The sequence below is a fragment of the Colletotrichum higginsianum genome, chromosome 9 (assembly GCF_001672515.1).
Source record: "Colletotrichum higginsianum IMI 349063 chromosome 9, whole genome shotgun sequence".
In the NCBI taxonomy this organism is placed as follows: domain Eukaryota; kingdom Fungi; phylum Ascomycota; class Sordariomycetes; order Glomerellales; family Glomerellaceae; genus Colletotrichum; species Colletotrichum higginsianum.
In genome coordinates this window covers 2,628,605-2,654,017 of record NC_030961.1, presented here as the reverse complement: position 1 = coordinate 2,654,017, position 25,413 = coordinate 2,628,605, and the positions used below count along the sequence as shown (strand labels likewise).

At 55.5% G+C, this 25,413-nt stretch overlaps 4 protein-coding genes across 4 annotated transcripts; 2 read left to right on the top strand and 2 right to left on the bottom strand.

Annotated features, from left to right (window-relative positions):
• Positions 1-3,692: 3,692 nt before the first annotated feature.
• CH63R_13006 (Endonuclease/Exonuclease/phosphatase) lies at positions 3,693-4,592 on the bottom strand (the record flags this gene model as incomplete). The annotated part of the gene is made up of 1 exon (XM_018307980.1): positions 3,693-4,592. One exon carries the CDS (start codon positions 4,590-4,592, stop codon positions 3,693-3,695), a length of 900 nt encoding a protein of 299 aa, XP_018152397.1.
• Positions 4,593-7,036: 2,444 nt separating this feature from the next.
• On the top strand, positions 7,037-7,804 carry CH63R_13005 (uncharacterized protein; the record flags this gene model as incomplete). Its single annotated transcript, XM_018307979.1, has 1 exon — positions 7,037-7,804. The coding sequence occupies one exon, from the start codon at positions 7,037-7,039 to the stop codon at positions 7,802-7,804; it is 768 nt and encodes a 255-aa protein (XP_018152396.1).
• A 2,278-nt stretch (positions 7,805-10,082) lies between these two features.
• Positions 10,083-15,791, top strand: CH63R_13004 (Glucan 4-alpha-glucosidase; the record flags this gene model as incomplete). Its single annotated transcript, XM_018307978.1, has 2 exons — positions 10,083-13,238; positions 13,284-15,791. 2 exons carry the CDS (start codon positions 10,083-10,085, stop codon positions 15,789-15,791), a joined length of 5,664 nt encoding a protein of 1,887 aa, XP_018152395.1.
• A 908-nt stretch (positions 15,792-16,699) lies between these two features.
• On the bottom strand, positions 16,700-20,428 carry CH63R_13003 (Permease; the record flags this gene model as incomplete). The annotated part of the gene is made up of 11 exons (XM_018307977.1): positions 16,700-17,623; positions 17,669-17,682; positions 17,736-17,837; positions 18,258-18,553; positions 18,602-18,726; positions 18,775-19,255; positions 19,300-19,767; positions 19,826-19,919; positions 19,964-20,060; positions 20,111-20,200; positions 20,252-20,428. 11 exons carry the CDS (start codon positions 20,426-20,428, stop codon positions 16,700-16,702), a joined length of 2,868 nt encoding a protein of 955 aa, XP_018152394.1.
• Positions 20,429-25,413: the final 4,985 nt, after the last annotated feature.

The following is a 25,413-nucleotide window of genomic DNA, read 5'->3' as shown; positions in this document are numbered from 1 at the left end:
GTAGAGGAGAGAAAGACTGACAACACAGTCTTGCTTGACGAGACCTCAAGGTTAGAGTCGAATGCCATACAGTCTCGGGACAGACACGTCAAGAGAGTGCTTCTGGATAGGCAAGGGTCACCAAAAGCCAGGGAAAAGCATAGTCTTATCACTCCCCAGACTGAATCAAATTACCCCAAGACGGGTCGAGGACACAGGTATTGCCGGTGCGGGTAAGATGGGCGAATGTGAGATGTTCAGGATGCCCTGGGCCCTCACTGGGTTCTGAGAAAGGGACTGTCCCCAGAAACAAACAAGAGCCAAAACCGTAGCTTCAATCTCCACCGCGTGGCAGCAAGGAATTGCTCGGCTGGACTGACCAAGAGCCGGTCCAAGGTTCAGCTCATGATTTATCTTTGCTTCCTTCAGACTTCAGCAGACCTTCCGTTGGCTGTCGTTCGTCCGCAGCACCCTGCGCGCCAACTAGGGATGGATTCCCTTCTCTTGGGCACAGATTGTGACTTGTCGGCGATTGACCGCAAAGTTGGGAACTGAACTGGGCGGCCCCTGGTTTCGGTTGTGCTTGTGTTGGCGCCGGTTGAAAATCGTCGCCGCTTCGAGTCAAAGAGCCAGAAGCACTCAGGCCCAACTGTGGAGAAGCTTGTCCTTCGTTTCTTCCCGCCCGCGACCGTTGCAACGGATTCCCTGCTGCCAGGCTAACCGCTGCCAGGCCATAGGTAGCCTTTGTCGACCAGGGTGTGTCCATTCTTCGTGACACCCACCAGCTGCCATCAACCAGTCAGTTAGCCAGCCTAGGGGCCATCTGGTGGGAAATGCCTTGACGGCACTGGCCATGGGTATGCCGATGGCGCTGACGTCCTTGTGCACTGTTGTGGTGCCATGCCGGACACTCGCTCTCTGCTCGTCGTCCATGGCACAAAATTTATTCTACTGTTTTGGGCCTCGCGCAGTGCTCTGCTGGTCTCTGCTTTATCGTCTGTGGTCTTCCTGGACTGGAATCCCGAATGCAACAAATCGCACGTCGACCAAACCCCCCCGGGCCCCCGAGAAAAAAGAAGAAAACACTTGTTTGGGGTTGTCTGGACGAGATAGATGGGGTTCCCTTGGGCTGCTGGAATATGGTTGGGAGAGTCTCTCCCATGTGCGGGAGATCCACCTCCAGGGTCGAGCCAGACACGGGGGGTTCGGGTGTGTCACTCGACAATGACAGATCGCTGTGTCTGTGTCTTGCGCCCTTTCCGGCCGGATTTGCGTCTTCTCTTTGGTTGGTTTCCTGCCCAACCATGCGCTTGGCTTGGCTCTTGGGTATCGACAGGACAGACGAATCGTTTGCCGGCCTTTCTGAATGCAGTTTTTATTTAGTGAGTGAGCGCAGAAAATTGGACCTCAATTGGGAGGCTGGTGAGCGCGTCGGAGAAGAGAAGAAGGGGGATAAGACTCATACAACTCGGTACATCGACATCGTGGCGACCAGGATCGAACGACTGTGCAGCTCCACGCTGCGCGACTCGACATCACTTGTGCAGAAAGGAGCATCAAACTCAGCCATCAGGAAACCGGTATTCCGACCCCCTCGGCGTCGTCCTGGACAAGTGACTGGTTTCCTCCCGCTGGCAGGTAGAAACTGCACATAAAGCACCACCACATCGCCCCTTCAGCATCGCCAACACAACAGACATGTGTTCCCCGGAAAGCCCAATCATGGGCTCGACCCACTCGGTCTGGAATGCACAGTGCTGCAGCCCAGGCCCGCTTGTTCTTCTCATAGGGCGGACCCGGAACGGCAATGAGAGTCATCAGTTTCCATGTCACTTTCTCACGCTTGAGCCGTTGCTGCTCTAGCCTTCCATTCATCCACTTGTGTGTCCGGCCAGGGGGTTGGTCTCCGTGATATGGGGAACGAGACCATGTAAGATGGCATCACGTTGCTGAACTGCTGTAGCGGTCCACATTTTCATCTGTCTCCTCGCGTATCGTCCTGTCGACGATCCTGCCTTCGAGAGAACGTCTTACTGAGTTGAAGATACCGAGTCCGCGCATGTGTGCATCGGATGCCAAGGCCGTGGAAGCCTTGTGCTTTGCTGTGTGCAAGAAGCAAGCCCCATCGGCGAGGATGAATGGTAAATTAAAGTTCGGTCGTTACGATAAGTCATACAAATTGGTCTCCATGTGACCCCAAACAGCCTGTTGTCACGGCAGCATTGTCCCAACCCTTTTGGTTGTCCTTCTGTGCTTTCAGACGCCGCAACTCTCGGCTCCGATACATCGCCCTTCGTTGGTGAGTCGACCCGATTTCGAAGGCCCCGTGGCTATTTAGGTATCCCCTTCATGTTCTCAAGTACTGCGGACACTTCTGGACGTGTTATTGGTGTAGACACCGTGGAGCTGCTCCGAATCTGCGGTATTGTGACAAGCAGAAACATGAAGAAACATTTGCTCTTGTTATCTGTCTGATTGGTCTTGAAACCGTTTTCCATTCGCGTGGTACGCAACTGCGCATTCCGGCTGCATAACATGCAATCCCCCCTACACCAACCAGTCAGTGGTATCGGAGGCCATCGCCCGCCATGCTCAGACTCCCTCTAGCGCGAGGACATGCCGAAATGGGGTTCATCTGAGGTCCTCCCGGAGCCTCTCGTGGCTCCCTCTTACCGAGGAAGCTAGTGTCGCTTTGATCCCTTCATCGTCGAAGTGTGGGGCATTGTCACATCCCAAGGCATGAACTCGCTTGCTGGGGTCCTCGACTTGTTATTAGTGCACGGAAAACATTTGTCCTTGCGAGCCAGCGTGAAAGTAGTAGAGTCTTGAACAATGTTCCAAAGTACTAGTAATCCCGTTCCGTCTGTCACCGGCGAGCTGGATCAGGCAGCCCATCCACAGTGTGTGATCGAAAACTCACAATTTTGGGGCGACGCATCCGATCCAGACGTCTTGAAATGTTCGTGTAAGGCAAGATCCCCAGATCTTGATGCACGCCATGATTGCATTGTTCAGCAGTCTCGGACACAGTCAAGAGTGCTTGAGAGGCCGTGATTTGCCCGAGGCCCTAACCTGTAAGCTTGAACTGCATGGATCCGGGAGTAGACGGTGTTGCAAAAGCAAGAATGGCTGAATGCCAACATTCTCGAAGGCTGGGGCGGTCGGATCGACAGGCAGCTGTTGGCTGTGGAGCGCATGCTCGACACCATCCCAGAACCACACCGCCTTTTCGCTTGGGGCATAATCCCTCGACGCCACCGTCAAATGATTTCCAACACACCACATTGGTCAACCTCGACGCAGCCTCCTGGCTACTATCCATTTCTTTGACTTGAGGCGAACGAAGACAAGCCAGCTCACGGCAAGACTCGGGATGACGCGCCGAGACCGTCTTCTCAGGCGGTCCGCAGGCGCCTTCCAGCTGAGTTTGGAAGCTCAGATGTGACTTTAATACCGGACGTTATTCTCATTAGAGATTGATTGTCTTAGTTGTGCTCGGCACAATTCGCAGCCCCGAGACGTTTCGCTCAATACAAGCCAAGTGCCCATGTACTGCATGCTAGCGAGCACATTTCGAAGATACGACAACGCCATGCTACATGTCTCGGAGCATCGAACAGGTCTAGGTCTGCCTCATCTGAGTTGCCCGTTTTGCGTTGCGTGCGTTGCGTAACAAAGCACGAAGCAAGCCACGACTGACAGTGGGGTTCTGGTCAATCGGTCCTCACTGCCCGTAAGACAGGAATCTCCACGTCGGCGACGACCGGCCTATGGTCGGACAGGAAGACATCGTCGTCGAATTTGTTGGATAACACCCCAAAGGTCCTGATAGTGACGGGGCTCGGGTTCTTGACGAACAGAAAGTCGATCCTTTGTGGCTCTTCGTTCGGCTCATCAAAGGACGTATAGGTCAGCTCGTTTCCATACCTCTTTTCTTCGGGGACCTGCGCTGAAACATCGACCATGCCTGACTCGGGTGCCACCATTGTTTTGTATGCGTTGTCCGCGGGCGTACTGTTGAAATCGCCCGCGAGCAAAACGGTGGTAGGAGGTTTGCCGTTCGCGCCCTTGCTCCACTCTCGAGCAACGTTGAGAATCAGTTTGGCGCTTTCCTCTCGCGCCACGACTCCTTTGTGATCAAAGTGTGTGCTCATGACAATCACTCTCGTGCCGGTTTGCTTGTCGACAAACTCTCCCACAGTAACGACGCGGTTTAGTGCTGCGTCCCATCCCCTAGATGGTTTTTGTGGGGTATTGCTCAGCCATAATGTCTGATTTCGCTCGCACTCCCAACGGTCAATCTGGAAAAACACGGGGGAAAATTCGCCACTTCGCTTTCCATCGTCGCGACCGACACCAATGTAACCCCATTCAGGACCGAGATAGGACCGGATGTCTTCGAGTTGCGAATATAGGACTTCTTGAAGACATATGAAAGCTGAATGGCCAGATGTGATAAAGTCCAGCTGGCTACAGAGTTTCGGACCGCGAACGTTCCACAGCTTTTCTTTTGGAGTGGGATGATTTGTGGCGTACCGGATGTTTTGGCTGACGATTCGAAGCAGCATGGAAGGACTAGCTACCGTGGTTGAAGAATCAAGCTTAACAAGCATAGCGACTCTGGGTTCGAAAGCAAGTCGTCGAACTGCAGGATAGATGGATACCACCAAGAGAAGCTTTGCTGGAGCTTGAAGGTGGGCCAGGCCATGCACGTTAGCTGTCAAGACCCGACGGTTTGAAAGGCACCAGAGTAAGAGAGGGATCGGATTGATTGGAATATAGGAATAAACAGATTAAAGAAGCGGCGGGTTCGGATGCAGGCCCTCTTAGGATGGAATGATTGTCGTTGAAGGTTCTCTGACGTTGGAACAGAGCTGAAGCTCGAGATGGAAAGAGCAGGCAGGCATCCTCTTGATCGGACCGTGGAGTGGGTCACGTGTCAGAAACAGTGGAAGGTGGAGTTGACGCAATCAGAAGTGGCCCAAGCTCCTATGGGTCCCGACGTTGCTTACCCCGCTTCTTCCTGGAATTCCACCAAAGCACAATTCATCGCCTAGATCCATTCTGTTTGCCATTCACGACTAACATCAACGCCAAGAGCCCAGATTTCACTCGGGCCTATGTTGGTGTTGAAGCCCAACATTCCTGACATTCATTTCTGCCAGTTTGTTCACTGCCGACCAATCTCGCTGCCGACTAACAATGTATCTCCGTGGCTCGTATCTATCCATCCACCTTCAAACGCCCGTGCCTGCTGGAACACACGCTTCTTGTACTCAGGCTCCTCCGTAGTCGCAGTTGTGCGGCCTGTACTTGTGCATCTCGCAACGCAGCCCCAAGCCTCCCTCCATTACAACCATAACTGGCATTTTTATGTGTGACGGCGGGTAAGCTGGGACAACCCAAAATCTCACTGTGATGAGGGCCGATTACTCACCACATGGAAGATAATCAAGGAAACCCTGTGTCACCCGCCTCCTCTAGCCCTCCAAAATGCTTGTTTCTCCCAGCAAGCAGGCTGATAGCGGCACGTAGAGCCATAGACTGGTCACGTTCTATCCATGGCCCGTTGCCCGACTTCCATAACAGGGATGTGATCCAGGCGACCTCATGGGATGGCAGCTTGTCCGGCCTTGTCAAACCCAAGTCATGACGCAATCTGTACACAGTCGAAAAACAGCTGACTGTGGAGTTCGAGACAAGACTTGCAAGTGGACCAGAACCATCCAGGATGCCAACGACATGAGAACGATGACGGACCTCACTGCATTGCTCATCTTGGCTTACAATAATTGGGCTTCCCCTGGCGAAGGTAGGAGACCGGAGACTTCGCAATCGTATTTGCCGAGTGAGTGTACTGCAATGCCCACCTCGCAGCGGTTCATGCACCGTGGCGAAGGACAAGGATGATCGACTCGCGCGAGCGTCTGGCAACGAACAAGCCTCTCACACCTCACCGACGAATTATCGGAATTTGAGTCCCTTTTGTCCAATCCGTGGCATGATACGAGGCCGGTCTGCGAATGTGTGTCAAATGCGCCACCTCAAGGCCTCATGCAAGGTACACCAGTCGCTCCAGTGAGTGTAGGAGGGCCGATCATAACCTGTTCCTCACCCAGTCTAGTGAACGACTGTCTTGCACATTCCTTACTGACTCAAGTTCATGGCCTCAAAGGTGCTCACCAGTCAAGCAACGGTAGTCTTTTGCCCTTGGGACTCGGGACGTTCGGTTGGCGCCATGGCGGGCGAGGCAGTCATCTGCCTGACTCAACCACCCACCGAAATCCGTGGTGGTTGCCACTCTGTCTCAGCTTATTCATAAAAGCCGCCGTAGTCGCGCAGCGGACAACACCCACCCGGAGGAACGCGACACCTACAATGCCGGGTTTTCTTACTGTTCGTGAGGAATAGTGATACAACCAATACGAACTCCAGCCTAGACCTCAGCTTACCACCACTTTTGGACACACACCTCTTCTTCTGGCAGCATGCCGGTTACACTTGGATATCTGCACAGCTTTTTCTGTCAGTCTTGACGGCTCAAAAGTCACGTTCTCTTACGACTTCCTCCACGTGGGGGGGAGGGGGCTGAGGGTGGCTGGCTGGCTACCCCAGGATGTTGAGACCTCAGCACCGGGTCATGGACGCTGGTGACCACCCTTTTCCAGCCATACAAAGCAGCCCTGGGCTGGTCGACATGACTGAGCCGAATCACCAGCCGGCCTGAATCCTTACCGGTGTGTGTGGTGGAGGGCAGTGTCGGAAAGCGTCCGGCTCGAAACCATCTGCCTGCTGAGGCCCCGATGCGACTATATAAGTATGAGTCAACCGCCTCATCTGTAGGTTTGCACGCAACCTGGACCGTCACGATTCACCGCACCTTCCCAGTGTTCAAGGTCAGAAGCTCTCTACCTTTGTGCTTTCGTCTGGTACTACTCTTGAGCCGGCCAGGCCGGCGCGGACTTGATACGTCTCTCCAGCTGTTGCTGTGCAGACGCCGTTCCATCAATATACCTAGTCCAAAACGGCCACTAGCAACATTTCACACAACGGCAAGATGCCTCAAACGACGCCAAGGTCCCCTTCGAGGCGAGACTCGTGGCCACCTACTCTAGTGCGCCTCGCCCCAACGATTCCAAAGGAGTATCCTTCACTAGACGATATCGACGACGACCCACTCACTTATTTCTTGACCCCCGCTCCTGACCTGGAGGACGCTGACGAGGATGTCGACATGATGGACTTTGACGCTGGGATCGAGGACAACAGCCCGCGCGACATTGTACGCAGCGTGAGCCCGTCGACCCTAGACAGCCTGAATAAGGCCAAGGGCCGCAGGTCACCGCCGGTACCTGACCTTTCCGACATTGCCACGCCTGATACCGACGACGACGACGACGACGACAGCGAGGACTACGTTCGCTTTGCACCACAGGGCTTTATGGTACCTTTCAGCCTGCGCGACTTCGCGGTAGACGGCGCCAAGTTCAAGTCACGGCCAAAGCCTTCAGACGTGCTCCTTTCGCCCCTGTTCTTCCCGCCTAGTCGAGACCGGGCCCTTGTGCGACCAGGCGGGCGAGGCCGCCAGCGGAGCGTCTCTTTCCGCCACCAGCGCTCACAGCGTGTTTGGCGCGAGCCCAGCCCGGACGTCTGGTCCATTGAAGAAGAGACAGAGCAGGAACTTGTGAGCGAGATAGGCAGCAGCATCGGCGGCACGAGCGACGTCGGGAACGCGGAGGACGTGCCGGAGGCGGACATGGACAAAGACATAGAGGCTGCGAAGTCAAGAAAGAAGGTCCGGTTTCTGTTGCCCGCGAGGGAGTGAGCAACAACGATACATCATGACATTGCACGGCGTTGGGGAAGGGTGTCATTCTGTCTTCCATGGGAGACCATACTGTCGATTCTTTTCCCCTTCCTTTTCTTCCTTTCCCCCTCATATGGTAGAGCATTTTGGCGAGGGACTTGGTGATGGCCGTACGGCATGGGGTGAGAGTTTGCACAACACCCAACATTTTGGATGGTACACTATTTCGGGTGGCATTGTTGTTTTCCGAGGGCATACACACGGAGGGGACGGGGGTTCAGGTGCATAATTAAGCAACCGCCATCGCGCGCGTTAGCACTCTAATTTATACTACAATGTCCTGCCCGTCGAGTCGTGTGCTACTGTGCGTTTGATGAGCGAAGAGTGACAGACACAAATACAGGCGGTCCAGTAAGGACGGGGCAAAGTAGGACGAGACAGTACGAACATAGTGTAGAGAAGGGTGCGAGGTTGAGACTCTGATGCTGTGATGTGTCGGTAATGGGAGATTTCGATCGCAGCCCACGCGATGCAGCCTCAGCTTGGTAAGTTAAGCAGTCCTAGGAAGAAGGGGGGTGAACTACCACGTGCAAGGACTTTGGGGATCTCGTGATGCGAGAACGGTCGCGACGCAGCGCCCGAGTGATTTTTCGGGGGAAGACGTTACTGCAAAGTGAATGTTGGCAGTCCAGAGATGTGTCCAAGATCGGGATAGGGAGGGGGTTTGACTTTGGCTCTTGGCGGTTCCGCCGTGTTATTGCGAGTAAACAAACCCCGTTGCAGGCCAACGAGACGGACGGGCAGGCATTGGACTGCTTGGCATGACGGACGAATCCGAGGGGGGAAAAGATGGCTAGGGATGCTGGGCGGGGGTGATGATAAGAGAAGAAAAAAGAATCAGGGATGGCCGTGGTTGCGTTGAACCTCCGCAGGAGAGAGACAGCCGAAGCCGCGCTGAGGGATGAGTTTTCATGCCGGATGGCTGCCGCCGTTCAGGAGCAGGGAGAGAGGGATTCCGGCGGTGGGTTGATCAAAGACTCGCCGAGGGTACTGGCTCGTCCAAGCTGTCTCATTGAGGCCCATCCGAGATCCGAGCCGCCGGCAGAAGCGAGGCTGGGCGAGGAAAACAAGAGTCCACGATGAGGTTGACTGGAGATTACACTACCTCGTGCACAGACAGCTATGACGGGAAATGATGGTCGGTCAGACTCCCAAATTTCGGCAGCAGAGCTGACAGATCCCGATGCTCTTCGGCTGCTGGGGAAAGGGACAGGGCCAAGCAGGGAAGACGGCGAGAGAATCCTTGTACTGATCCCACTATCCACGTTCCAAACCCTTTTTCTTTTTCTTTTCTTTTTCATTCTCTCTTCTTCTCCCCTCCTCTGCTTCCTTTCCCACTGGCAGGCTGTTTTCAAGGTTTTGGCAGCGCTAGAGGTAGTCGTACAGGGTCAAACCAAAGAGGTCAAGCGTACGATCCCAGGGTGAATGACGCTAAAGCCGAAAGATGTCTTTACCCTGCTAGGCCCCCCTGATAGACCAGGAGCCGGGATGCTGGCTGATGCTAATACTGCACCTGGGTACGGACAATCAAGTCAATCGTCCCAGGGTGGTTGACGGCCCTACCAGTTTTGGTTTGTTTACGTCTGAAAAGCTCCCGGCGTCAACATCCACTGTCAACCCCGGCAGTGCCAGCTCAACGGTGCCCGAGGGCGGGCAACTTGATACGGCGACAACACAACATAACACTTAGGTACCTTCTACCTGCAATCCCTAGGCCTTTCGAACTGCTTCTCTCCTCTGGTTTCGCTTCTGCGTCTACACAGCGGGACCGCCCTTTGAGCTGCTCTTCGTGCTCCCTGCTGAAGCTGAAGCTCATGCTCGTGCTCGTGCTCATGCATCTTGTCCTCCCTATTGCGAGTCGCCGCCAATCTCTAAGAAACCCGCTCCGACTTTCTGCGGCCTGCAAAGCCGGTCTGTTGATCTAACCCGCATCTCACCGACAGCCTCACTCCCCCCTCCATCCAAACAAGCTCACGCTCCTTTGCGGTCCTGGTTGCCCCCCCTCCCCTCCTCATCTAACCTCCAGCGACTTACCTCTCGACTTTTCTTGAATGCGCCGCTAGAACCGCGGCAGATCGTCCAGCCTTGTGCGGCAGCATGCAGCGCAGCTGAGTCAGTCCTTTCCGCCGCATCTTTACCCAGAGAAAGAAGAGGAGGACGCATGCGTACGACAAGACTCCTACGGTCCGCCGCTTGCCCGAAGACTTGCATTGTGACTGACAATAGACCGCAGATCATGCCTTCCAAACCTCCCGACGAGAAGGAATCGCCCGATGCTGCAGCGGCAGTAACGATCGATCACTCGACGCCTGTCGTTCATGAGAATAATGATGCGACAACACCCAAAAAGGCGGCTGCTCCTGCTGCAGATGCGGCTACGACGACCCCCAAGAGCGCGCCTGCCCGTCCTCGAGCAGCAACCATGAAGAAACCACCCGAACCCCCAACACTGCTCGCCGACTTCCTGAGGGGACGTCCCTCTCCGCAGCGCATCGCCGCTGAACGGAAACGGAGAATGAGTCTCGATGCAGTCAAGGCCGAGATGAGGGCCGAGATGCGACAGGCCGCCGTGGCTAGAGTACAACAGCCTGGAGGTGTCAAAGATCGCGTTCAGAAATGGCAAAAGGCCAACGCCGCCGTCATGCTCGTCGGTGATCCCCTGGCTACCCCGAGCGAGCCTACAGAGCTTGCGTTCTCGGGCGAGACCGAGAGCGTCACCGAAGAGGACCGCGTCAGGATCAAGCTGCGGCAGAAGAGAAGGTCGGCCCCGAAGATCGAGGTACACAACGACGCTGTGGCCAACGAACACGACGAAACCATTGAGGAGCTCCCCGACGGTCAGGCCAAGCAAGCACCCAAGAAGAGGGTTGTTAGTGATGACCATTGGATGGCCCAGAAGAGGAAGAAGAGCCCACCACGCTCAAGGTCCCCAAGAAACAAAGACACAGCGAGTCCGGGCCCGAGCCCGTTGCCAAAAGGCTTTGTACAGAAGACGCCCGTCCAGGCGCCCATTGCCAAGAAGATCCAGGACTGGGTATCCAAGGTCGAGTTGCCGGATCCGCCACCGAGTGGACATCGAGCGTCGAAATCCACAGACTCGCTTGATGGCAGCAGGATACAGGCAAGGCTGAAGGAACTCCAGGAGAGGCAGGCAACCTTGCCGAAGAAGAGGCTCGATGACGACGGGATTAGAGTCGCCCCAATACGCACGAAGAAGCTTGACGACGACGGCATTCGCGTGAAACCAACCAAGACGCCAGTGTCAGAGGGATCGACCTTCAAGACGCCGAGACCGCAAAGCGCAGCGCCCAAGTCGCGCGACCATAGTCGTGGAGCCAGCTCAAGGCAAGATTCATCCGATCATATTGTCGTGGTGGAAGAGGATGATTCCGACCGTATCGAGGTTGTGGAAGATGCCGCATCAAGTCTTCCCGCAACACCCACGCGAAAGCCGTCAAACTCACGAAAAGCTAGTCGTAAGAGGAACCCACCGCCCCACACGGCGACAACAGCAACAACCACAACGACAGACGGCAAGTCTTGGGCTAGCACCTCAGATTCGGCCATGAGGACCGGACACAAGGACTCGAATCCTACGCCCAGTTCGCTCACAAGTGCACCGGGTGCGAAGCCATTGGCAGATATTCCGGTTGGGTTTTCCGCCTTCAGCGAGCTGGATCTTCCTCTCGACCGGAACAAGACGAGAAAGAAGGCCCAGCGCAACCCCAGCTTCAAGGCTGCTGATGTGCTCAAAAAAGTTGTGACCGAAGGCAAGAAGATCTTGCACGATGCTGTCGAACCCCCAAAGCAACCTGTCGCCAACAAACCTCCGAGCATTGAGAAGTGGCTAAGCGGGACGGTCGACCCGTTTGTGGATGAGCCGGCCAAAAAGGAGGAGCCGGCGCCCAAAGCAAAGGCGACTGAAAGCAAGCCTCTCGACAAGGCGAAATCTCAGGATACCCGGAGACGATCATCCGCTGAGCGACGCCAGAGGAAGACTTCCCCTCCGACCCAGACTGAGCTGTCCCAGTCCACAGGACTTACAGGCTCCACACAAACAACCGATGTGACTCAGACCACACAATCGACAGACTGGACAGAATCCACATTTACCGAAACAGATCTGAGTGCGTCCACCGAGAACGACGAGAATGTGGCGCCAAAGCCCGTGGAAGAAAAACCCAAGGAAAAGCCCAAGACGCCAACATCTGCTGGCTCTGGCTCTGGCTCTGGCTCTGGTCCTGCTGGTCTGCGCAGAAGAGCAGCGACACGAGGCTCGCCCTCGCCCATGAAGTCGCTCAAGAAGCCGTTTCGCGAAATCTTGAAAGAGGCATTCAGAGGAGAGTCCAGCGGCCACCAGACTCCTCCGTCCAAGTACATCAGCGAAGAAGAGCGACGGCTGGAGCAAGAATACGACAGCTACGAGGAGGACGAAGAATCCGGACGCACCATGCGTCGCCGCTCATCTGACTCCAGCCGGACGTACTCAGACCGAACCTTCACAGATGACTGGACTTACTCTGACGAGTCTTCCGTACGTGACGACAGGACACCTCGTCGTAAACCGCCCACGAACGGCGTGCATGAGCTTTCCACCATTTTGGGGTCTGCCGACACCCAAAGCGCCTACTCGGACATGACCTCACAACTGTCCGACACCACTATCACGCAAACCACTGGCATTACGAGGAGCAACGTTTCGCGGCGGAGTAATAAATCAGGTCTCAAGAGAAGATTAACAAAGCACTCCGATCTAGTGTCAGTTTTGTCGTTGCCCGATGACAGCCAGGTCCCGGGCAGCCTAAGAAGTGTCAAACACCGACCGAGTGTGAGAAAGGCGGCCAGCGTCAGGAGAGCCACCACCCGGCCGGACACGGTCACGACCAAGGATCTCTTGAAGGAGTTCGCAGACGACGAGAACTTATACCAGCGTGAACTCAAGACGCTAGTCGATGGTGTCATCCCTGTGCTTCTGTCCACCGTCCTCCAAGAGGGCTCTGCGAGCGCCGTCGACCTTTTTGGCCCTGAGTCTCCCGGCCGTAAAGCGAACAGCATGTCGAAATCTGTCGTCAACATGGGAGTTGCCCTGGAGAAACTGAAGACCGCTCATAAGAGGGCATCTCACACGGACATCGACAGGCTAATCTCCTGGCTGCACACCGCGTCCCCCATTTACGACGCCTACATGGACGCATGGCGTCTCGGCTTCCAGGATCTCATTGTCAACCTGGCCCCTGCAGCCGACCGCCTCGATGACGAGGACTCGCTCATCAACGCCCTCCCGCGCAACGCCGAAGGCGACGTTATCAACGAAGACGGAGAACGCGTCGACGTTGCGCACTTGTTGAAGCGGCCGGTGCTTCGCATCAGGACTCTTGCGAAGTTTACCAAGGTAAGTTCCCTGCAGCTTTTCGAAAAACAAAGCTGACGATCATAGGGTCTCCACGCCGCCATTGGCTCTTACGACACTCTTGCTTTGGTCGGTGACTATGATGCACTGCAGGAGAAGGCCCGCCGTCGACACAGAGAGGAGTCCGCCCGGTTGGCAGACGAAGACGCCATCAACACGGATACGACTAGAATTCGGGATCTCCGAACCCTCGCGCCAATGGAATCCGTCAAGATCGACCCCAAGCGACAGGTCAGCGCTAAGGACCTCTTCTCGCTCAGCTTGGCCCACTCTAATGGGCAAAGACTCGAGTGCCAGGTCGAGCTCGTCCACCGCGATCTTCCCGGCGCGAGCAATGATAAGGGCGACCTACTCATTCGAGAGACCGGTAGCGGTCGCCGGACATGGCTTCTGTTCCCCCCCATGCCCATGACTGTCATCTCAGCCCGCCCTGGCGATGCAAGATACGAGCTTGTCTTGATGGTACAAGGCACTCATAACGGCCGGCAATGGTACGAGCTGCTGAGCCTCGTTACGGACAACGATGATCAAGTGGACGACTGGCTTGAAATCGTCGGCACTACTCCGGTGCCCCCAAAGGAGCGTCTCCCCATTGTTACGGGGGAGAGTCTCCCCGAGTCGCCACAGTATAGAACAGACATACCTGTTGGCGGCAAGCTGCGTGGCTCCTCTTCGAGGGACATGTCGTCCCCAGAACCCATGACCCCAACGCGGCCGGCTTCTAGTCACTACTTTAACCGTGGCTCGAGCATGCCGACCACTCCTGTCGACCGTAGCCCCTCGCCTGAAAGGACGCCAACCCAGGAATTTCACCACGAAAGCGAAGGCAGACACAGGGCCGCACCCAACACAACCCCCTTTCGCGAGGACGGTGCCCCGCCTCCCCCTATTCACCGTTCACTTAGCCCCAAGCCCCCCAAACTGCAGCCTCCTGTCGATCTTCAAAGTCCTCGCGTGAAGCGACGAGGATCGTCTCCCTTGAAGCACGAGTACCTGCCGTCGGAAGAGTCCTCCGATACATCCCGTTCCGTCACCGAGATATCAGAGAGTGAGTCGGAGACAGAATCCGACTACACATCGTCCGAAGATGAGTTCGACGAAGACATCCCTGAAACCGAGGTGGGCTTCAGCATTAGGGAGCCTGAATCTCGGCCGGAGCGGGAAGGCGATCATGAGAGAAGGCGTGACCGTGACCATGAACGTGACCGTGAACGCAAACACGATTGGGTCCCGGAGCGGGAGCCTGAGCCAGAGACTCCTGTCGACTCCTTCAGGCAAGAATCGATAATCTCACAATCCTTCGTTCAAGAGTCGATGGTCTCCGAATCAGTATGCAGCTTGACGCCGTCCAACTCGGCCTCACAAGCCGGCCTTCGTGGCCGCAAGCTGAGTGCCTCGGAAGACTACACTAAGTATATCGCTTCCATTTCTTACTGGAATGAGAAGAAGGGTCAATGGAAGGACATATCCTTTGAGCCCTGCTCTATTCAGGTCACTGCTGGAGTTATTGAGGCATATTCCCTGGTCATGAGCCCCGGAGGGCAACCCGATGTTCCCCTGGTTTCCCTCGAGCTAACGCCCCTCGTTCTCCTCCGACAGTCCACCGTTGTCGATCTGGAGATCCGCTCCGCCGTCAGGGACAACTGCAAGAACAAGGAGATTGGTGGCGGCAACTTCCGCTTCCGCTGCCCATCGAGCACGGAGTGTTTCAATCTCTACATGGCTGTCCACCACGCACGACTCAACAACCAGAAGTTTATCCAGCTCGAGAACGAGGCGCGCTACAAGTCATTCGGTGAGAGGCCCGCTGAAGAGAATGAAGACAACAGCAGCCGTCGGCGTAGCTGGTTCGGCCGCAAAAACAGCTATCGCGCGTCGACACGCGCCCCCTCTCAGTCCCATGACGGCAGCACGCCATCATCGAGCCCATCCGCTACGAGCTTTCTCAAGAGGCTCACGGGCGCTGGTACCTTCAACATCGCGCGGTCGTCCATCGACAAACAGGGCCGTTTCTCAGCCCACAATAGCCAATATACGTCCGGCTCCTCGTCCGACGGCTACCCCCGCTCCCCGTCGATCAGCGTCTATTCAAACTCCATCCGCACCCCTCTATCGTCCGACAACATCAAGATCCGGCTGCATCTGCTCGTCACCTCAACTAAGTGGGAGGATTACGGCAACTGCCTGCTGCAGATCCGCCGCCCACCGCCGGGCTGGCGCCAGGAGTTACGCGCAAACCACGGCCTTGAGAAGCGTGTCACCGTCACCACCATGCCCAAGAAATCAGACAAGGTTCGCGTCGTGCTCGACGCCGTTCTGGGCAGCGGCTGTTTCACGCCCATGGGCAGCAGAGGTATTGTTTGCGGTATCTGGGAAGAGATCCGCGACGAACGAGGCGAGATCGGTGTGGCGCCCAAGACGGGTGGTGCTTCGGGCTCTGTCAAAAAATGGTGCTTCCAGTGCGCCAGCGTCTCGGAGGCCTCTTGGGTATTGAGGCTTGTTCACCAAGAGGTGGGCGTCGAGCTTCGGGAGTGAGGGCGTTTAGTTGAAGGGTTTTTTTATTTCATATTTTCGTATAGCGCCTTTTTTTATACCTTGTCTTTTCCTTCTCTCTTTTCTCAAGTTCTTATGGCCCCCTATGAGCGTCAGCTCGCTTTAGTGCATTACTAGACTCGGTTCAGGCGTCTGGCTTTACGGTGGCATAGCGTATTTTTTTTTCCATGTCTGTATGGTGTCTGGAGGGGGCAGGTAGGAGGCTGGGACCTGTCCGCGAGGGGTGTATAACCATGGCCGAGGCCCAGGCGCTTGGGAGGGTAAACCGGTATATTTTGCTTGGCGGTTTTCTTGCGTACGATCCCGGAGTTGTTTGTGGGTGTACAGGTGTTTGTATAGTGTACGTTCTTTTGTAAAGAGCATCGTGTAAATACCCGGTCCTTGTTGACTACTAGCATCAACTGTAAAGCTCCTTGGCCCCTGTTTTCGTCCAAGGATCCTCCATCAAGCTATCCCTATAGACTGGCGTTTTGTCTGCTCGGCCGCCAGAGACACCAAAGGTGTTCCGCCCTTGCACCGTCAGCTGATGACTGTGGCAGACCACGCAGACAGTGCGTTTGGTGCTACTGTGATGAACGGGACTCCGTAGCTTAAGGATCATGTCAAGGTCGATTGGAAGAGACAGCTCTCCATATATTCCCGTGGACGGTGGCATGCCGCCATGATGCCGCAGTTCACATTTGCCAAGGGTGGAATATTACAATGAGTTAGAGGTTGAGAGTAGGGGAGATTACTGCCGACCAACTGAATGAGTGACCCCACTCCTTTTCCCAAGTCCCGTCACAGCATCGAGGCGTCTGTGACGGTAGGCCTTCAGAGCACACACAAGTCTTGTTTTTTTATAAGTCAAGGGCCCCAACACCAGCCTGCCCATGGTATCATTGACACATTTAGCCGATCATATCCTCGTCATCGTCACCACCGCCACCCGCCATCTTCCGCCTCAGCCTCACCGCGTCCTCGTCTCTCTTTCTACGCTCAAGGCCTTCTTTGATCCACGCCTCGAACGCCGCATCTCCGCTCGAGACCTTCTGGGCCACAACACCCTTGAGCACCTCGCCAGCGAAGCCGACGAAGTTGTGCCGGCGCAAAGCGTTCTCAAACCGCCAATTGCGGCGCTTCTCGTTTTCGCGCTCGAGCGTCTCGGCGTCGCCAATCTCTTTTGCGGCGATCCGCGGGTCGCGCACCATGGCCAGCACATTGAAACGGATCTCGGAACTGGCGTACGTGAGCATGCGGTCCTGCAGCACCTGCGTCACCTTGCTCGGAAACTCGTCGGTCGTGCAGGCGCCGTGCGAGATGGGGGCGGGCTGTAGACCGTCCAGCTCGTAGAGCTTGCCGTTGATGGGTGTATAGGCGATGAAGTGGAAGGCATCCTCGGCTTCGCCCGTCTTCTGCGTCTCGTCAACGAAGGGGCTGCTTTTGGCAAAACTGTTATGCACTTCGCGGATCAGATCCGAATTGCTGAGAGCCTCGCCGCGGAATTCAGGTGGCAGAACCATAGTGAAATCACGGAACTCCGAGAGCTTCTCGCCAATGTCGACCTCGTCTGGCTTGTTGAGGACAACGCTGAGAAGCGCTTGTGTGCCGCATGCATTCTGAATCGTCTGTTGGGCGAAGAAGAGGCTTTCAGCGGCGTCGCGGTCGTAGGACTCCTGTGGTCGCGTGGGGAGACCCTCGGAGGGATAGCGGAAGAGGAAGATGATGCCGTATATGGGTTGCAGTGGAGCGAGCTCGTCAGGGGAAAGTGTCAGAAGCTCCTCAAACTGGACGCCCTTGACACCGAGGTTCTCGAGCAGATAGGTGAAGACGCCCTAGGCAATTAGCTTGGAGATCGCGTGTTCGGGAAGGTCGCTTACTGCATCGGACTCGACTATGAGGATTAGCAGAGGGAGGAGAGCGACAGGGTGTTTGGAGCTTGCGTACTGGTATTCCATCCACCACTCATCGTGCTGGCGTGGGAGGTGATTTGTGAAATTGATTGGTCGTAGTAACACCGCGTCTCTGCAGGGTGAGGCAGCGGCTGCCCTATTGGCTCGGTTCACAATCAAATTTAAATTTCGCGGTCGGTGAAGAATTGGTAACCTGGGAAAGGGAGCTGGGAAGGGAAGCTGAAAGGTTGAAGCTCTGATGCTTCGAGCGAAGCGTCTGGCCCTTGATGTAAGGTTGGAGCTGTCTGTGGCGGGTCAATGCGGTACATGCACTGTGGGGCGGGCAAGGGTCAAATATCCGCCGGGCTCGCGGCACCGACCACACTTTAAGTGGATATCAACGTGATTCCAAATATCGTTCCATTGCTATCTACAACAGTGCAAGCTGATTCAAGCTATATCGCCAGTACTCTGGCACGGAAATTCCTCGCAGAAAATTCATCCTCCCGGACATACTAATGAAGAATACAACATCCGGTTGAGTACATTCAGTGCACGGAGCGCGGCGTGACCGCACGCTGTGGAATCGTCACCATGTGAACACCGTCCTCCTTGTGGTCCGATGAACCCATACGCGAGCCCGGAGCGTAAGAGCTCTCGTGGTCGTCCTGCATGTTGAACTGCCGCTTGCTGTCATGGTCACCGTTGCTGAAGCAGCTGGTACGAACGGCACGAACGAACCAAGGCTTCTTGCCAGAGCCTCTCCAGGACCAGTACTCCTTAGCGTCGTATTCGCGAGGCTCGAGCCTGCCTCCGGAAAGCCAGACAGTCAGGGCAATAAGACCGTTGAGAACGGTGTACACGAAGACGCCTCTGCAGTTTGTTAGCTGCAGTCCAGATGATGCGACGGAGGAAACGCACGCAATGAGGCCGTAGGCGACACTGTAGGAGAACGGAATGAAGGTCATGACAACGAATGAAGGAAGAACATCGCCAATGTATCGCCAGTTGATCTGGGTGATCTGGCGGATCATCATGCAGCCGACCTGTAGGAGTTAAAACAAGGCACATTCAACGGGACCGTGGAGACGTACTAGAACAAGCGTGCAGCCGGTTGCCCAGGGCGGGATTGACGCAAAGATAGGGGAGAAGAAGATGGAGACGAGGAAGCAGAGTCCGGTGGTCATAGATGTCAATCCGGTGCGACCGCCCTCCGCGATACCCGCGCCGCTCTCGATGAAGGCTGTCACAGGAGAGCATCCCATCAGTGAGCCGATAGAAATGCATGCCGCATCGCAGCAATATGCAATCGTGGAACGAGGGAAATCGCCATCTTTGGGGTCAACAACACCGCAGAAGCGGACCATCGAGTACAGAGTGGCCGTGGCATCAATAATGTCGACATAGAGAAAAGTAAAGAGGGCAAGGGCGAATTGTGATCCGTTCTTGGACACGTCCCAGTCCAGGACGTTGAGAGTGCGCTCGATTGGATGGAAGGTAACGACTTTCTTGAAGAAGTTGTAACGGTTGTCGCCCTCCTCGTTGTAGGGAAAGTACGTAATGGACGTATTACGTCTGAGAGGTTAGCAGGATCGGGTGGGGCGCTTCGACGTACTTACGGCCATGACAAGATCGACACCAAGGCAATACCCATGATGAGTGCATATTTGACTCGGAACGACATCAAGTAGGCCGTGACAACACCGCCGGCGAAAATGGCAGTCCACATCTTTGGGCTTGACATGATGCCACCAGCGCACATCTGGGTCTCAGGATCGATCATCTCGACAGGACAGCCAGCGATGGCGAGAGGGGTAGACTTCCAGCCTCCTGTGATGGCACCGATCCCCGCCGAGTAAGAAAGTCCAATTTCTGTCAGGAAGAAACCAATACCGACTCCGGTTGCCGTCTTGATGGTTGCGGGGATGAGCTTGACGAGCCACTGACGCATTCCGGTGAGAGCGAGAAAGATGAAAATGAGACCCTCTACAAAGACTGCCGTGAGGGCTACCCGGTACGGGATGGCACCCGAACCGTTGGGGCCGACCACTTGAAAGGCAAAGTAGGCGTTGAGGCCCATCCCGGGACTATATTTTCCATTGTCAGCGCCTAACTTGATCAGAGTTCTCGATACGAAGGGCTTACGCGAGCGCCACTGGCAGGTTAGTGAAGAACCCGAAGACGAAGCTGGAGAGCCCGGCAATGGCTGCGGTTGCGGTGATCAAATCGAGTCGGACATCTGCAATGTCAGCGCGATTCGGGGCGAGATATCAGCCAACTCACTCTCTTTGCACGCCTTGTAGGCGAGAATGGAATCGCATTCGGCTCGGTTCTCCAAGTCGCATTCGCAAGTGCCGCCCGTCTGCGAGAGAATGATTGCCTGTCCGATCAGTGTGCGTCTCACGTGATTGAAGGCATATAGGTACTCACATTCACGGCGATGATGTAGGCCATGGTCGCAAAGGTTGTGACGCCTGCGCGAATCTCCCGCAAGAAGGATGAATCGGGTATCTCTTTGGACTGGGCAGGATCAGCGAGGATGAGCAAGATTCAAGGCCAGGTAATACTTACATGACCGCTTCCCTCGAGTCTGAAGATGCGACCGAAAGTAGACGACGAGATTGTCTTGTCGAAGCGATCGACAGCTTTCCACATGCCACGGAACTTGCGGCCGATGGTCGATCTCTGAACGGGCAATTCGACGGGCTCCAAGCGCTCCATATTGGAGTGAGTCGACATGTTGCTCATGGTGGGCGATGGAGGAAGGAAAGTCGGCGGGCCACCGTCCAGGCGACTCGAAGTGGTGGTGGGTGAGGAGTTGGTGACACAAGACTCAGCGCACACAAGGAAGAAGGTTGAGATGTCTTAGACTCTTGTGTGAGGTGCAGTGAGAGATGGTTGGCGAAAGCGGCGAGGTCACGGCGAGGGAGAGAAGAGGAGGGAAGGCAACCGAGAAGGCCGGCCGGTAGGGGACGATAAGTTGGAAGGAACAGGACGGACGTTAGGTACCCAACGGGAGTACAGATGGTTTTTTTCTTTCTGGCCTACCTACGTACCTGGGCAGGTGCTGGCTTCTAGGTAAGCAAGTTCCAGAAAGACAGATGGGGAAGAAGAAAAAGAGGTGTCTAGGTCCTGGGAAGGAGAAGAAAGCGAAGGCAGTCGCGCCGTTGGAGAAGAAAGCGAGCGAGCGTTGATGGAATGCCTGAAGAAGGGAAGAACCTGGATATGGAAGGAACGACAGTGGCAGGAAACAATTATATCCTTGCCAGCTCCTTCCTTGTCCGTTGTCTACCTCAGTCTACCACAATGCATTCTACATACTGCCTATCTACTACCTACCTCGGTTTCTGCCTGGACCACATTTGTCTTTCACTTAAAGCAAGGTACCGTACCTTGCTTTTCCGACTTGACCGCACCGAGTACACCATGCCTTAGCTCGGCTGCCACCTGAGGGACGCCAATGGAGGAGGGTGTGCTATTCTTTCTTTTCCATGCAGCGCCAATGCTGCGTGGAGGTGGGGGCGTGACGGGAAGTCCACATCGTAGGCCAGCTTGCCCCCCGGATGGGAAAACAAGGTCCAGGCCGACATTGCCTTAAGGCCGAAGGCAAAACTGTTCCCTCTGCACCTTGGTGCTAGCTGCCGATGACTGACCACACAAGTCTGATGGGACGCTTGGATGGTTGGTGGCTGCCGTCGACTGAATTAGGTACCTAGGTAATCAAGTGTACTTGCCGACGCCACCCCGCTCAGAAATGAGAGTACTTCTTCCCCTTTTCCTGGTGCGATAAGGAGACTTCCTAAAGATTAACATTATGTCTGTTTATTGGCTCGGAACGACCTCGATGACGGCCACTCCGCCAACCTCCTCAGCCACGACTGCGCAGATGACCGGTCTCGTACGAGTTGACAGACGCTCGAAAAAGAGACGATGCCATCTAGTTCGTTAGCTCGAGTCCACAAAGAGACGAACTCCATCTGTGCGCAACGCCCCATGGACCTTCAGCCCAGCTGTCAGGTTAGACGTGCCTTAGTCCTGGCGGTGTACCGCTCGGACTGCCGACAACGGCGCCATTTTCTGGTTGTTTTCCGCCCGTCAACCTCCTCCTCCTCCTCTTAGACGTCGAATGTCGTCTCAATAGGTTCGAAATCAGGAGGCCGCAATTGGACTGTTTGAGGACTTCCGACATCGAAGGCCTTGTCACTTAGGCCCACCTGCCGCACTATCACGACCCCAATCCACTCAAGCCACCGGTCAATGGCCTCGTAGACTATCCCTCACGAAGTTGGCATTTCATCACCGCCGTCAGTATTGCTGGACTTCCAAGACAGCAACAAGAATCGCACCTTTAGACCAATCTCGAGCCTGCATGTCCCCGCTCCAGCGTTGCACTTGGCAAGCGAGACGTGTCTCGAAGCTTCTCGATAGGACCGCCAAGGATGCCCTGCGGTACTTTGCATCATATGCGGGAAATTCGTCGTGTACCGAGATTGGTCTTGTGGCAACGTCCTGCTCTCACGTCTGCCCCTCTTTTCCATATCGTCTAGATGTTTGCCATTGCGGCTGATACTATCTGTCCGACAGCCGTCATCGGTCTGACATGACGGCCTCTTGACTGGTCACCTCCGAAAAGACCCAAGACACGGGTGTGCCGTACCTTGCCTGCGCATCATGCACTGCTACAAAATGCCGCTCTTCCCCTGCTTGCTCTTGTTGTCGCCCCAGTGCTATGGAGACTTTGGACGTCGTCAACAGTCCTCTCGCAGACCGTCCCAATCACTACCTAGCGCAGGGCGTAAATAGCTCCGTGGTCTGGTAAGACGAAGCTGTTAATCATACGATCCCTTCTTCTACTGCGGCGTTAGGGGCTGTTGGTCGATGCTCGAGCGTGTTTGTAACCAAGCCCGCGGGCAATTTCGAGGTTGGTAGCAGGTGTCGGCAAGTCGCCGGCGAGGAGACAGCGAGCGTCCTTGGCGGATAAGGCCAGAGGATGGCTCAATACCCACCTACCTACCTACCTAGGCTGGATTCAGGAAACACGACTGCACCGCTCTCTCTGGCTAGAATCGAGGTGGGGGACTTTGTAGACCTCGTCGGGTTGGTCTTTTGGGGAAAAAGAAAACGGCAGCATGTTTGCTTCTACTGTTGTTAAGCAAACTCGCTAAAAGAGGTTAGATCAGCCGCACAAAGTGTCTGTCAGGGGATGAAGGCGCTGGTGGAGGGTGGCATTGATCGCTCAGCGACTTGTCTGGGCTTGGCCAAGCGATGCATCGCTGAGTTGTGACTGGCCATTTTGTACCCGGCAACACTTACGGCCGCCAGCTAGCCCCCCCCTCCCCCCCCCCCCCCGCGAGTCCCCTGACACGGGTCCGTTAGCGGTGCCGGCCCTGCGGGATACTGAAACTCGACCACTCATGGCTGGGCAAACTTCCCAATCTAGCCTAGCCCAGCTGGATCTCAGGGGCCGGCCCTGCCCCGGATTGCCGTCTCCCTGCAGTTCCACCCGCGCCTGATACCAATCCAGGGTTGCCCGCCGCGTCGACGGTCGACCAGATCCCAGCGACTTTCCCACCCTGCCTTTACACTCCATCTCGCACTTCCAACACAAGATCGCCAACGTCTCACATTGGACCATAATGCTACCACCTCGCCTTCCCGGCTAGCCCGTTCACGCTCCCTGCTATATGCCAACATTGTCAGAACCAACAAGTATGCTACTAATCCAGTACTACTACCGAGTCCTTCGAAAGGCCGTCCAACAAGCGGTCAACCGGGTTGCGTATCTCGTTACTTGTTGCGAACCGGGTACTGTGTGGGTTCGTAACGTCCTCTCACCTCACTTCGCCCACCATGGGTGCCTCCGGATGAAACCGACGGCTCCCTTCCGCGAGACGGTCAGCTGGGACCTACAGGAGAGCCAAATTGCAGACTTGACAGCCAAAGACACGATGGCGTCTGTCAAAGGGAGGTTTCGGCGCGACGGCCTCGTCACCGGCCTTCCTGCAACGCTTCGAATCGATGGGAGGAGATCGACTGGGGGTGGAGAGGCAGCTTGCAGGTGTCTGTCGTCGTGCGAGGGCATTCTACCCGCGCGCGCGCGAGAGAGAGCGCATGTGAGAGGTTAAGAGGGAGAGAGAGTGTGTGAATGTGTAAATGTGGGTGTGTGTTTGTGTGTGAGAAGGGAAATTTTCCCACACAAGCAAGCGTCCCGTTGATGCTTGACCGCATGACTAGCTTAGCTCGTGTCGACAGGAATGGAATGCAACAGTTTCCAAAAGTATACATAGCACCCAGCCAGACGCAGCTCGACGCGAACTTGTCAATAGTGCGCAGCCCACTGGTATGATGTGCGTTCTTCCTGCCATGTGGTCAGGAGCGTAGCGTTCGCGCCGGTCCTTTCGCCGAAAGCTTCCATCCGCGCCGTCGTCGAGTACACATGGTAGGAAAGTGCACGTCTGCGTCGCCCAGCCCCGTTCCATGCATACTTTCCATATGTGAGAGAGACGACCATGTGCAAGGGAACGGACATTCCCGGTGGTTGAGGGAGACGGAACAATGGAATTGCCATGTTTGACAGCCAGGGCCGCAACCCGTTGACGATTCTGAGCTTTCCTTGAAGAAGTGACCCTTTCAATTTTCCTCTGACCCTGTGGTACGGCGTTGTGTTTCCGTCAATGTCTGCTTCCACAGGTCTGCCGCTGCCGTGCTGGGTGCTACCGGATGACTAGCCACACAGCTACTGGGCTTAACCTCAGTCCACACCATCACTGTCTGTGTGGTATCAAGCGGCGCGTCGAAAATGGCCGCCCAGGTAGCCCTGGTCTAGTGTTTCGAAGAATAAGCAATGCAAAGTAGACGGATCGAGACAATGAAAAACTGTGACCGATCAATGGCCAATGAGTCTAGGCCATATGAATGAGCAGCCAGGGGTATGACCGGCAGGGCGCCACAAATCTCAGATGACTGCAGCGTGCAGACATGGGTTATCGGCGACGCAAGGTGAGAGGGTAGATGAGTGAGAGGCGGTGGGCCAGGTCGTGGGCTATTGGGGGAGGAGGCTAAGAGCTCGGCTGTGATAGTTCCAACCCGATATATGGGCAGCCCCGGGGAGCACAGGTTGGTGGTAGGAGCTGGATCAGGATGGATACCAGGTCGGCTTGGTAACCTGCGCCCGACTGTTGGAGCTGATGCGTCACGTCCAGGTAGGTCCTCTTGGTTCTCATTCGTCTGCCCGTGCCACGGTACATAACGAGACGGACGCGCACGATCACACACTGTCGAATGTGGCTCCCGTCGGGGAGAGAGTCATTAATCGTACTAAGACATCTTCTTGAGACTGGGCACTCATTCTACCTTTACTTTTACTCCTGACGCAGTCTTCCAAGCCCTGCATTGCATCACTCTCTTGACCATTCTTTACTGTTTCTTCCAAGACTAGGTCTTGACAGCCCCCAACCTCCCCGAAAACCAAAAACCAAAAAGGCTGATCCGACGTCCGGGAGGACAGGTACCCGTCGCTTCGTTGCTCTGCTGCTATATCATCGTTGGCCGCGCGGGACCTCCCTCGACCCGGAGTTCTCATCCGTCACATTGCATCATCCGCACGTGCGCCTGCGCTGCGTATCGAATCGACTGCTACTGCTGTACAAGCACGTCGAGTTACGACAAAAATAATCGACGCTCATACACGTCAACTGTCAACTGCCAACTACCATCTGCGTTCCCTGTTCTCG